General features: G+C 43.9%; 1 protein-coding gene across 1 annotated transcript in view; it reads right to left on the bottom strand.

The window, feature by feature from the left end:
* Nucleotides 1-4,013: 4,013 nt before the first annotated feature.
* Nucleotides 4,014-13,348, bottom strand: part of LOC117441890 (attractin-like protein 1) — a gene marked incomplete at its 3' end in the record, with an annotated part of 11,745 nt that continues 2,410 nt past the window's right edge. Inside the window, exons 2-5 of the mRNA XM_034077908.1 lie at nucleotides 12,684-12,802; nucleotides 10,422-10,538; nucleotides 9,543-9,675; nucleotides 4,014-4,201 (exon numbers count right to left, since the gene is read on the bottom strand). Coding sequence (XP_033933799.1) covers nucleotides 4,014-4,201; nucleotides 9,543-9,675; nucleotides 10,422-10,478 — 378 coding nt within the window. The remainder of the gene's footprint in view (nucleotides 4,202-9,542; nucleotides 9,676-10,421; nucleotides 10,539-12,683; nucleotides 12,803-13,348) is intronic.

Consider the following 13,348-nt stretch of genomic DNA (forward strand, 5'->3'; position numbering starts at 1 on the left):
TTGGGTTCAACATGTGAGAAGTAGAAAGTAGAGGTATTTGAGTTCAACATGTAAGAAGTAGAAAGTAAAGGTATTTGTGTTCAACATGTGAGAAGTAGAAAGTACAGGTATTTGTGTTCAACATGAGAGAAGTAGAAAGTACAGGTATTTGAGATCAACATGTCAGAAGTAGAAAGTACAGGTATTTGAGTTCAACATGTAAGAGGTAGAAAGTACAGGTATTTGAGTTCAACATGTAAGAACTTAGAGGTAGAAAGTACAGGTATTTGAGTTCAACATGTAAGAAGTAGAAAGTACAGGTATTTGAGTTCAACATGTAAGAAGTAGAAAGTACAGGTATTTGAGTTCAACATGAGAGAAGTAGAAAGTACAGGTATTTGAGTTCAACATGAGAGAAGTAGAAAGTACAGGTATTTGAGTTCAACATGTGAGAAGTAGAAAGTACAGGTATTTGAGTTCAACATGTAAGAAGTAGAAAGTACAGGTATTTGAGTTCAACATGTAAGAAGTAGAAAGTACAGGTATTTGAGTTCAACATGTAAGAAGTAGAAAGTACAGGTATTTGGGTTCAACATGTGAGAAGTAGAAAGTAGAGGTATTTGAGTTCAACATGTAAGAAGTAGAAAGTAAAGGTATTTGTGTTCAACATGAGAGAAGTGAGAAAGTACAGGTATTTGTGTTCAACATGTAAGAAGTAGAAAGTACAGGTATTTGTGTTCAACATGTAAGAAGTAGAAAGTACAGGTATTTGAGTTCAACATGTAAGAAGTAGAAAGTACAGGTATTTGAGTTCAACATGAGAGAAGTAAAAAGTACAGGTATTTGAGTTCAACATGTAAGAAGTAGAAAGTACAGGTATTTGAGTTCAACATGAGAGAAGTAGAAAGTACAGGTATTTGAGTTCAACATGTAAGAAGTAGAAAGTACAGGTATTTGAGTTCAACATGTAAGAAGTAGAAAGTACAGGTATTTGAGTTCAACATGTAAGAAGTAGAAAGTACAGGTATTTGAGTTCAACATGTAAGAAGTAGAAAGTACAGGTATTTGAGTTCAACATGTAAGAAGTAGAAAGTACAGGTATTTGAGTTCAACATGAGAGAAGTAGAAAGTAAAGGTATTTGTGTTCAACATGTGAGAAGTAGAAAGTACAGGTATTTGTGTTCAACATGAGAGAAGTAGAAAGTACAGGTATTTGAGATCAACATGAGAGAAGTAGAAAGTACAGGTATTTGAGTTCAACATGAGAGAAGTAGAAAGTACAGGTATTTGAGTTCAACATGTGAGAAGTAGAAAGTACAGGTATTTGAGTTCAACATGTAAGAAGTAGAAAGTACAGGTATTTGAGTTCAACATGTAAGAAGTAGAAAGTACAGGTATTTGAGTTCAACATGTAAGAAGTAGAAAGTACAGGTATTTGGGTTCAACATGTGAGAAGTAGAAAGTAGAGGTATTTGAGTTCAACATGTAAGAAGTAGAAAGTAAAGGTATTTGTGTTCAACATGAGAGAAGTAGAAAGTACAGGTATTTGAGATCAACATGTCAGAAGTAGAAAGTACAGGTATTTGAGTTCAACATGTAAGAGGTAGAAAGTACAGGTATTTGTGTTCAACATGTAAGAACTTAGAAGTAGAAAGTACAGGTATTTGAGTTCAACATGTAAGAAGTAGAAAGTACAGGTATTTGAGTTCAACATGTAAGAAGTAGAAAGTACAGGTATTTGAGTTCAACATGAGAGAAGTAGAAAGTACAGGTATCTGAGTTCAACATGAGAGAAGTAGAAAGTACAGGTATTTGAGTTCAACATGTGAGAAGTAGAAAGTACAGGTATTTGAGTTCAACATGTAAGAAGTAGAAAGTACAGGTATTTGAGTTCAACTGCAGACCCCCCCCCCCACGACTACGCCTCGAAATCCGATCCATGTATATTACAAACAGGATTGGTGACAAAGCGCAGCCCTGGCGGAGGCCAACCCTCACCGGAAATGGGTCCGACTTACTGCCGAGGACCCGGACACAGCTCTCGCTTTGGGAGTACAGAGATTGGATGGCCCTGAGTAGAGACCCTCGTTCGTCTGTGTCCGATATCGCGTTAAACAGAGGATTTCGACATTTTACATGCATTGCTTACTTCCACATGCCTTTTCTCCTCCTTATCTCTTTCATAACTTTATATGTAACACATGTTAACGGCGTCAATAGCCACTTTAATGATACTACTGGACGGTAGTCCCGGATGTCGGCATAAAGGATTTTCAGAATAAAAGCGTGGTATTAAGATTGTGCGAGAACTTCCGTTTTTTTCAGAATAAAATAGCATTTAAACTGACGGTGTGTTTTAACTAAATTATGCCATAAAACATTGATTTTCATTTCTAACAAGTGCTGGACTTCGAATCAGGGGGTAGCAAGTTCGAGTCCCGCTGCAGTCAGCATGGCGATGTGTCCCTGAGACTCGTCACCCCAAATTGCTCCTGTGGGGATTGCCCACAGTACTGAATGTATGTAAGTCGCTGTGGATGTAATGTGGTGTCTGTATGTATATGTATGCACTGAAATGTACTCGGGTGGAAATCCCATGAAATCTGGGTGGTAAGTCGTTGATTTTGCAGGAAAATCTAATGTTGATTTTAACAAAAAAAAGTGGCATGACAACACAAGAGACTCAGAATCATCATCATCGTCAAACGGTACATTCAAAACCAGCCCTTTCCTGTTCCTGTGTTTTCACATCTCTCCTGACGCTGCACATTGATCAAAAAGTCAGTCTGCGAGTCGTCAAAACACGTCAGCGTATCGAATGACATTCAGACCACCCAGATTACAAGCCGACAGCTCAATCTGTTTGGGAGGCGGCTGATCTGGTAGATGGCTCAATGAATAAAGAGTCACGCATCCTGTCACTCTGTTTTTCACACCTCTGAGTTTACTGAGATTACAAATTGATGATGAAGCCGATGGTGGGATAAGAAGGATGAGTTCAGTTGGGTTTCTCATACCTTGAACTCCATGGCAGACAAACGTGCTACAAGACCCGAAACACTTACATTAGGAGAAACTCTTCAGCAACTTGAGGAAACATGCGCAGCGTTTACTAAAAGCTCAAAACACAACGGAGACCAGGGGACACTAAAGAGTGACGCACACAGCTGGGAGGCCAGGGGACACTAAAGGGTGACGCACACAGCTGGGAGGCCAGGGGACACTAAAGGGTGACGCACACAGCTGGGAGGCCAGGGGACACTAAAGAGTGGCGCACACAGCTGGGAGACCAGGGGACACTAAAGAGTGGCGCACACAGCTTGGAGACCAGGGGACACTAAAGAGTGGCGCACACAGCTTGGAGACCAGGGGACACTAAAGAGTGACGCACACAGCTGGGAGACCAGGGGACACTAAAGAGAGGCGCACAAAGCTGGGAGACCAGGGGACACTAAAGAGTGACGCACACAGCTGGGAGACCAGGGGACACTAAAGAGTGACGCACACAGCTGGGAGACCAGGGGACACTAAAGAGTGACGCACACAGCTAGGAGACCAGGGGACACTAAAGAGTGACGCACACAGCTAGGAGACCAGGGGACACTAAAGAGTGACGCACACAGCTGTGAGGCCAGGGGACACTAAAGAGTGACGCACACAGCTGGGAGACCAGGGGACACTAAAGAGTGACGCACACAGCTGGGAGACCAGGGGACACTAAAGAGTGACGGACACAGCTAGGAGACCAGGGGACACTAAAGAGTGACGCACACAGCTGGAGACTCTGCTGTAAGCTAGCTGGCTAACGTAGCTAACCTAGTGATTTCAGATATACTAAACGTCACCAAGCGCTCCGTCCACTTTTGTTTTAAAATTGCAAATATCAAAATATATAGACCTATAAATTAAAAAGTGCGCACGGACTGAGGAAGTACAACTTTGCTCAGTCAGGAACTCTCCTTTGCAAACAGAAGCACCTGCAGCCTATAGGCAGTCACACGTATGTTCTTTACATGCTGCATTACGCCACCCACCTTGTCTTGCAGCTGGTATTTTTGCAGCTCCTCCAGAACAAAATGGACGTGTTTGTCCGTGAGCAGAGAGGCGATGTTTCCTCCCAGGTTTTTGCAGTAGTGCTGGGCGTTATCGTAGCTCTCGCTGCTGGAGTTGATCCTCAGACAGACTTCCCCGACATGATGCCAGCCCTCCCCACACAGCTGGCCTGAAACACAACAACACACGGTAGCAATAACTTAGTCATCAGAGCCTTACAACACTAGATTATATCGATCCAGCCTGCTAGTAACTCAACTTTGATAGCTAGATAATACATAATTGGCTTGTAATGTTGAGTATGCTAACATGCTAATGTGTGGTTGATATTGTGTAGGATTGTATCATACTAATGTGTAGCTTTGGCTTGGTTAGCAATATAACATCATATTGTTTAGCTTAAAGTGGACCTATCATGCTATATTTTAATAATACATTGGAGGGCCATACCTATATAAAACATGTCTGTGAAGTTTTTTTTTCAAAATACCAAACAGATCATGCATGTTAGCCATGCCTCATTTTCTCTATTTGCTCTTTTCCAGCCCTGTTTTTGCAACGGCTGATTCTGTGAGAAGTCTTCTTCGCTGCTTTTATGGCAGACTACAGCGCCACCTACAGGCCTGGCATATGTACTACAGCGTCTCCAGCGCTTTCGAAACGGCAATGGCCGGCCATGGCCCAACCCCTCACTCCCCCTGATAGGTGGAGAGTTGCCCATATAGGCGGAGCTCCTCGTCACTGACGTCAGACTATTTTCAAATCTGGATCAGTCTGTATCAGATCCGTTGCAGCTCCATTTTTAGAGATTTAGGAATGGAGGAAAAGAGAGAGGGTTGTGTTTTCTGGCACACCGGGGACACATATTCAAGTATAAAAGACGTACAAAAGTGCATTTTGCATGATAGGTCCCCTTTAAGCTAGTAGGTAGAGTATGAGTATGCTAACATGCACATCTGTGGCTTATAATGTTTAGAATACATCAATATCTACAATTAGCTGCTTAAAAGTGCTCACATTAAGCATGTGTAACATTTATCACATTGTAGATCAAGTGAGGAGTAAATAATCAGAAATGCAAGAAAAACAAGGACACTTAAAGACAACACATTTACACTTAGAGAGTACAGACTAACTCTGTAAAAAGGAGTTAAGAGCAGATAGATCAGACAGTAGGAGGAGGGGTATCATAATTACCAAAATGCTAATAGTTAGCATGTGTAACAGTTATTAAGTTTTAGATCAAGTGAGGAGAAAATAATCAGAAACGCAAGAAAAATACAGAGGCTTAAAGATAGAAAGTTAACCCTTCGAGCAGGGATCACCAACTACATTTGTCCAAGGGCCAAAATTATTCCTAGAGACACTTTCGGGGCCAGCGATCTTTATATATATAGCCCTGAATTTTGAAGTTGTTGGGGGGGGGGCTAGTGGAGCGTGTCGCCGGAGCCTCGGAGCGGGAGCGGGGGCGCTAACCTGATCACTTCTTCTTCAGGGGAGGGAAGGCTACGCAGTACGCAGGCTCCCCCCCCCTGCCTCTCTGTTGGGGGGGGGGAGCACGCTCATGTACGTCAAAAAGCCGGAGCCTCGCCGCGAGGCTACAGCCGAGCGCATAAAGCAGACTCTTACGGCCCCTACACACTCAACGCTTCTGCCCATTCACTTTCAATGGGGTGACGTCACGATTCGCCGAACTGCATTGTGGGAGCAAAGCGTAGCTTCTCTCGAGGTGCTCGCTGCAAAAGTAGAGCGATGTTCTACTTTTGCCACCTCGACGGAGGCGTCAGCCAATCAAATCCCTCGTATGCAAATCTGACAGCACAAGCAGTCGCCAATCAAACCGGGTGTATGTTGGGAGAGCCAGACCGCAGTTATTTCCCACATGTCAACAAATGGAGGAGAAAATGATCGTGGCGGTCGGGAATCACCCGGTACTCTATGACCATGCGTAAAGCGAGAAATAAATAACCAGAAATGCCAGGAAAATGCAGAAGCCAATAAAGTCAAAGCGTTACAGATTACAGGCCGGCTCTGTCAGACAGCAGAAGGGTTGTTTACTTGGTTGAGGTAAACCAGGGTTCATTAATCAACGTGAAGGCAGACAGACGCAGCAGCTAAACCCAAACTGCATCGTGGGAAGGCAGACAGAAGCAGCAGCTAAACCCAAACTGCATCGTGGGAAGGCAGACAGACGCAGCAACTAAACCCAAACTGCATCGTGGGAAGGCAGTTCGTTCTCAACAAGAGGCAGAAAGAAGCTGCTGGTTTCACGCTCTTTAAACATCCCATATTTAGACTGAGTAATGAGGACAGATAGGTGGACAGTCAGGTCATGTGACGAAGGTAGAAAGCTCACGGAGGGCAAGTAGTGGAGAAGATGGAAGTGGATGTAACCGCAACAAATAAACTGCGTAGCCAGAATCAACAGACGATTGAAAGCTTTAATAGAAAACACATGTAACTGATGTGTAAAGGCTGATGTAATGTTGATTGATGCTGTTGTTTCAGATAAGCACACCAGATTCTTGCTTTGTACTGAACTGAGTCATCAGTCAGACACGTCACTCCCAGGACTTCAGATGGGATGAAGAAAAGGGAATGTCTGTGATGATGGAAGAGTTTAAACAGAGGCTGAGAAACTCATCCATACAGAGCCATACAGTCATTCTTATAAGGGTCAGGCAGTCATTCTTATACGGGTCAGGCAGTTGCATGTTGGAGTTTATTATACCGTAGCAGCCTTTGAAATAGCCAGGATGAGAAGGAAAGGAAAAGCCTGTTTATTTTGGACTGATTACATTCACAGGCCCTATAATGGCTTCCTTCATCAATCCTTTCATGCTAAAAGAAAGCAAATACCTGCTTTCTTTAAACCCCCCCTAAACAATAGCAATGGGCCGTAATCATCCAACAATTAGACGGGAAAATGGGTGAAAAAGGCGGAGTATATAAAATAAATAGATGGATAAGGTTACGGTCTTTGAGATAAACATGTCAGGCCATTTAGCGTAATTAGTCATAACACCGTGTGTAAAGAAAAGGCCACGGCGGTGGAGCGGGAGTTTCCATTAACAAAGCTCATCTCAGCCCACACTGTTGTGTAGCTTCACAGAAATAAAGAAGATATATTGTGTAGCCTTGTCACACTAATGGACTCGGAAGAAGGTGCACAATGACAGGCTAATGTCCTCATTGTGGCCAGTGGACCTTTTTAAAAGGCCACGTCCTCAATGGCCCAGTTACCATTCAAACAGGAAGCCAGTCATTACACTTTAAAGACTGATTAAATAAGTATGCATGCTAGAACCAAAGTAAAGTTGGGCAAGTTTCAACTTCAAGTATCTTGTCTGATCTGCAACACACATTTTATTTTTACTCTACGACGCCAACACGTTTTAAAAGGTCACCTATCCTGGTATTTCTAGGCAATAGCACAGGTCTCTATATACAATATATCAACAACATATCTATGAAGTGTTTTGCTAGTGATTCTAGCCATGCCTCATGTCCCTCTGTTTCACTTCCTGTTTCAAAAGTGCTGATTCTGGGTACAAACAGGTCTCGCTTGAGAATAATAATATTAATAATAATAGATTTAATTTGTTAGCGCTTTTACAGGTGCTCAAAGACGCTTTACAGATATAGTGAAGAGAAAATAAAATAAAATAAAATAAAGGAACAACAAATAAATATATAGTTAAAGTTAAAGTCAAATAATACAAAAACAATCACACGTTAAAAGCCAGATTGAAGAGGTGAGAAAGAGACCCTGGTGTGCCTCTCGTCCTACCCCTGTCTCTCAGACCTATCCTAAGGGAGCACACACGTTCTGCCTCTCCATCTCCGAGGGTCAAAGATTCCTTTGAGCGATCTGCGCCGGCCCGCGCCTTAAGCCTTGGACTTCTAATAGAACTGCTCGGGTCTTGATAGATTGAGAGGGGAAGTTCAGGAGAACAACAATTCTCAATGAGATGTTCACCTGTATAAATAAAGGCTAAATAAAAAAGATATATATTAAAAAAAATACTGGAAAAAAATTAAATAAGAGGGGGCGGAGCTTATGCCGGCTCATGCGGGACCTGGCAGATACTGTCTAAAATGCTGCGGCGATGAAACGCAAGAATTATTAGATCAAGGATCCTCTCTGAAACAGTCTGGAGCTCAAAGGCTTTCTCTCTTGCCGGTTACACCACAAGGTGAGTTCCTTTCTACTTCCTGCTTCTTCACACACATGCTCTCCAGCACAGGTTAGCTCTGAGTGTTAGCATGCTAATGTAAACACCGACCATATTACGTCCAAAACAGTCGGGCATTGTTTCTGATAGCAACGTTTCTGATTGGCCCGTGGGTCCACATTTCAGATGTTACGTCATATCGGACGCAAATCTGGATCAGCTCCGTTGTTCCCCGTTTTTAGAGATTTGGGTACGGAGGAAAAGAGAGAGGGTTTTATTTCCTGGCGCTGCGTGAGTTCCCCGACACACCGGGACACATGTTGATGTAGAGAAGACATCAGAAAGTGCATTTTGCATGATAGGTCCCCTTTAAACAAAAAGAGAGTTGTCCGGATTTCCATAACAATATCTTTAAAGTAGGGCTGTCAAGTTAACGCGTTAATAACGGCACTAATTATTTTAACGCATGTGTATTTCATTGTCCTCGGCCGCCCCGTAGATTCAGAGTGCATCGAGTTTAAAATACCATCTACAAGCTGATGCTGATAGCCCCGCTCCTGCCTTCTGAGGACTGCTATTATTCGCTAACAGGCCGTTGCTAAGGAGAACAGACCGTTGCTAAGGAGGCTCAGGGGACTATGTGCAGTCATATCAATCCGCAGAAAGAAGTCCGGTCGATTTAACGTCATCTGTAGACAACAACTATGAGTTTACCCCATCAGAAAACCTAGTGGATTAATTTTTGAATATTATTTTATATATTTTTGGCGAGAACAAGACTTTTGATTAATGATGGCTAAACTGTTCTAAGTAAAGAAAAGAGAAAGAGAAGAAGAGAGGGTAAAGGAAAGAGCACTGCAGGACAGAGAAATCAACAGAAGAAGACAGACAGGAAGTGAACAGTAACTAAAAGTGTTACCTCTTTAAGAAAAGAGACGGCTTACAATCCATCCCAAAGCAAAGTGGGAGGTTCTAAAGCGTCAGGCCTTGATGTGGAACACGATACCAACCTCTGCTCAAAGCTACTGCGAGCGAGCAGTTAGCCCTTAGCACGACACAACAGAGCGGGATCATTTGTGGATTCAAGTCGCAAGAGTATTTCCTTTGCCTTTAGTCGTGCCGGAGTCAAACTGAGAGCATCTGTAGCTAAAGGCTCCTCAGAAGGGTGCTTAAGAGAGTTAGTGAGGAGAGGATTCACGTCCAGGACATCAGAACATGTGTGTGTGTGTGTGTGTGTGTGTGTGTGTGTGTGTGTGTGTGTGTGTGTGTGTGTGTGTGTGTGTGTGTGTGTGTGTGTGTGTGTGTGTGTGTGTGTGTGTGTGTGTGTGTCCTCACCAGGCAGAGCTTGACACTCCTGCTGCTGCTGCTCCCACTGACAGTTAGTGTTCAGAGAGCAGCTCCTGCAGTTCAGCAGTCTGAAACATTCCTGCTCCTCCCGCCGCCTACAGCTGGACGAGTCCTTCACCGACTACACACACACACGCACACACACACACGCGCGCACACACACACGCACACACACACACACACATTATGATGTGTGAGTATTAATTGTTATCATATATATATATACACACACAAAACGAGGCCGGTTAAACTCCATCACAGCTGTTCTGTTTTACTGTACATGCAGTGAAGGAATCAAGACAATGACACAAGTGATGGTTGAAGGAATCACAAAGAGAACATGCAGGGGAGAAGACAAATATACTTGATTTCACTTTAGAGAGGTTTTCTTCCGTTAATGCTAGATTTGAAAATACTTGCATTTTTTAAAGCTCCTGATGACAAAGTCCCCAAAGTTGTTTTTTAAATTTCTTTTAATTTTCTTACGTATTCTTGGTTTGTAGTACTATGGTTATTGACTCCCAACGTTATAGTAGTCTACAGTAGTACATTATTCTAGTATTTGATTGATTAATTGATTTATTGATTGCTTGATTGATTAATTGATTGCTTGCTTGCTTGCTTGCTTGCTTGATTGGTTAATTGATATGTGGTGCATGTAACTTAAAGTTCAAATCGACCACAAAGTTCTGTCTCCGAACAGCATGTATGTGTTTCTAATCAAAGCCAAGCAAAGGTCGTGAGAGGAGGATACATCTGGATTGATATCAACCCTAATCTCCATAACACCTAAGGCCCTGCCCTGACCTCTGACCTCAACCTGCTGCAGCCTAACAGGAAGTGTCAAGTTTCAGATATAATACACACATGTCCCCTCCTCTTGGCTCCATGTTTCCACAAAGTCAGCTGATGCTCAGACAACATGGCCGGAGGGCGAGAAAGAGACAGAGCGCCGCCATGCTGCTGCGCCAGCTCCAGAGTCAGCTAAACACACACACACGAACACACACGAACACACACACACACACACACACACACACACACACACACACACACAAACACACACAGACACACACATTCATATTTAACCCCAGCCAAGCAGACGAAAGCAGCATGCAGACACACACACACACACACACACACACACACACACACACACACAGAGAAAGACAGAGAAAGCAGGTTGGGAGTAAAAGTAGACAAAAAGAGACACAGAGGAAACAAGATGAACAAAAGGACAGAACAGATATTCATACACTTTCATATTTGTATGTACACAAACAGGTGATTATTGGAAAATGAACCCTTACAGAACTTAAAGGACTTATTCACTGCACATTATCCCACTAACTAACTGGCTTTCATGCATTTACACAAGCCCGTTGGTTAACTGCTGTGAAAATAGAATAAAATACAACCGCAAAGCTAAAGGTGGCTAATGTTGGGCTATAGAGGAACTACAGCACGGTCACATGACTTCACGTCAGCACCGCTAAGCTAAAGGCTAATGTTGGGCTATAAAGGAACTACAGCACGGTCACATGACTTCACGTTACCACCGCTAAGCTAAAGGAGGCTAATGTTGGGCTATAAAGGAACTACAGCACGGTCACATGACTTCACGTCACCACCGCTAAGCTAAAGGCGGCTAATGTTGGGCTATAAAGGAGCTACAGCACGGTCACATGACTTCACGTTACCACCGCTAAGCTAAAGGAGGCTAATGTTGGGCTATAAAGGAACTACAGCACGGTCACATGACTTCACGCCACCACCGCTAAGCTAAAGGCGGCTAATGTTGGGCTATAAAGGAGCTACAGCACGGTCACATGACTTCACGTCACCACCGCTAAGCTAAAGGCTAATGTTGGGCTATAAGGAACTACAGCACGGTCACATGACTTCACGTTACCACCGCTAAGCTAAAGGAGGCTAATGTTGGGCTATAAAGGAACTACAGCACGGTCACATGACTTCACGTCACCACCGCTAAGCTAAAGGCGGCTAATGTTGGGCTATAAAGGAGCTACAGCACGGTCACATGACTTCACGTCGCCACCGCTAAGCTAAAGGCGGCTAATGTTGGGCTATAGAGGAACTACAGCACGGTCACATGACTTCACGTCACCACCGCTAAGCTAAAGGCAGCTAATGTTGGGCTATAGAGGAACTACAGCACGGTCACATGACTTCACGTCACCACCGCTAAGCTAAAGGCGGCTAATGTTGGGCTATAGAGGAACTACAGCACGGTCACATGACTTCACGTCACCACCGCTAAGCTAAAGGAGGCTAATGTTGGGCTATAAAGGAACTACAGCACGGTCACATGACTTCACGTCACCACCGCTAAGCTAAAGGTGGCTAATGTTGGGCTATAAAGGAACTACAGCACGGTCACATGACTTCACGTCACCACCGCTAAGCTAAAGGAGGCTAATGTTGAGCTATAAAGGAACTACAGCACGGTCACATGACTTCACGTCACCACCGCTAAAGACGGCTAATGTTGGGCTATAAAGGAACTACAGCACGGTCACATGACTTCACGTCACCACCGCTAAGCTAAAGGAGGCTAATGTTGGGTGTGATGATGTTTATTCGTCTCATTTAGACACTGTTTTTGAATTCACCAGTGGGGTACTGACGTATTTTATACTGTGTTAACCACAGACCTTATTTCAGGCTAACGACCAGAAACAAATTCAGAAAACCATTGACTTCAATACAAGGGGACAGGAAGTGGTAATGTTCAGCCTAACGGCCCGTCCACACAGCGGCGTGCGCTGACGCTTGCCGGCGGGCGTGTCTGAAACTCGACCAACAACCAATCACATGAATCTCCCGCCCCTGACACACAAGCAGCGGTTTGATTGGCTAGAGCTTGTACTGGCATATGATTCGATTGGCTGACGCCTCGCCGAGGCATCAAAAGTTGAACATTGCTCAACTTTTGCAGCGAGACACGCCAGCTACGCTCCACGTCGCTTCCCACGATGCAGTTCGGCTAAAAGTGACGTCACCCCATTCAAAGTGAATGGGGAAGCGTCAACGCACGCCGCTGTGTGGACGGGCCGTAAGGCGATCTATAAAGGTTGTTTTGTGTTTCCAGTTTCCTCTCGTACTCACCACGGTGCAGTTGCTGGCTGCAGAGAGGCACTTCCTGTCTTCACACCACTGGCAGTTGCGTGTGTTAGCGGTGCAGCTCGCACAGTCCGAGAACCGGAAACACTGCTCGTCTGTACTCTCTGCGCGCACACACACACACACCACACACACACACACACACACACACACACACACACACACACACAATTTAGCATATTAAAAGCTATATTTCGGTTGTTATGTAGTGGTATAATAATTACATTTCTTAATGCTTCTTCGTAGTCAGAGAATGAGGAGTACATCACAGCATTGGAAACATTGAGCAGTAGGAGTATTTTCAGGCAAGACATAGTCTATATTTTACGCGTCAGGGACAGGTTGTTTGTCATTACTCAACACCGCATATCAGAACAACCTATAATGTGTGTTGTCGACACTTAATACTCTTCAGTTTGCAGTTATCTTTCTTTGACAGGTAACATTTTTCACTCCGACAGTACATCTCTCTTTAAAGAGACTTCTTCTTGATGCACACAGCACAAGAACAGATCCAACCATCTGCTGGGCTTTAACGTGGACTGATCACTCGGCAGTAATCACACGCAACTGAAGAACGTTTATAAAGATCTAACAAGTGTTGAGTCAGTGAGTCTAGAACAGGGGTCTCAAACTCAAGGCCCGGGGGC

Source organism: Pseudochaenichthys georgianus, unplaced genomic scaffold (genome assembly GCF_902827115.2).
Source record: "Pseudochaenichthys georgianus unplaced genomic scaffold, fPseGeo1.2 scaffold_2114_arrow_ctg1, whole genome shotgun sequence".
NCBI lineage: Eukaryota > Metazoa > Chordata > Actinopteri > Perciformes > Channichthyidae > Pseudochaenichthys > Pseudochaenichthys georgianus.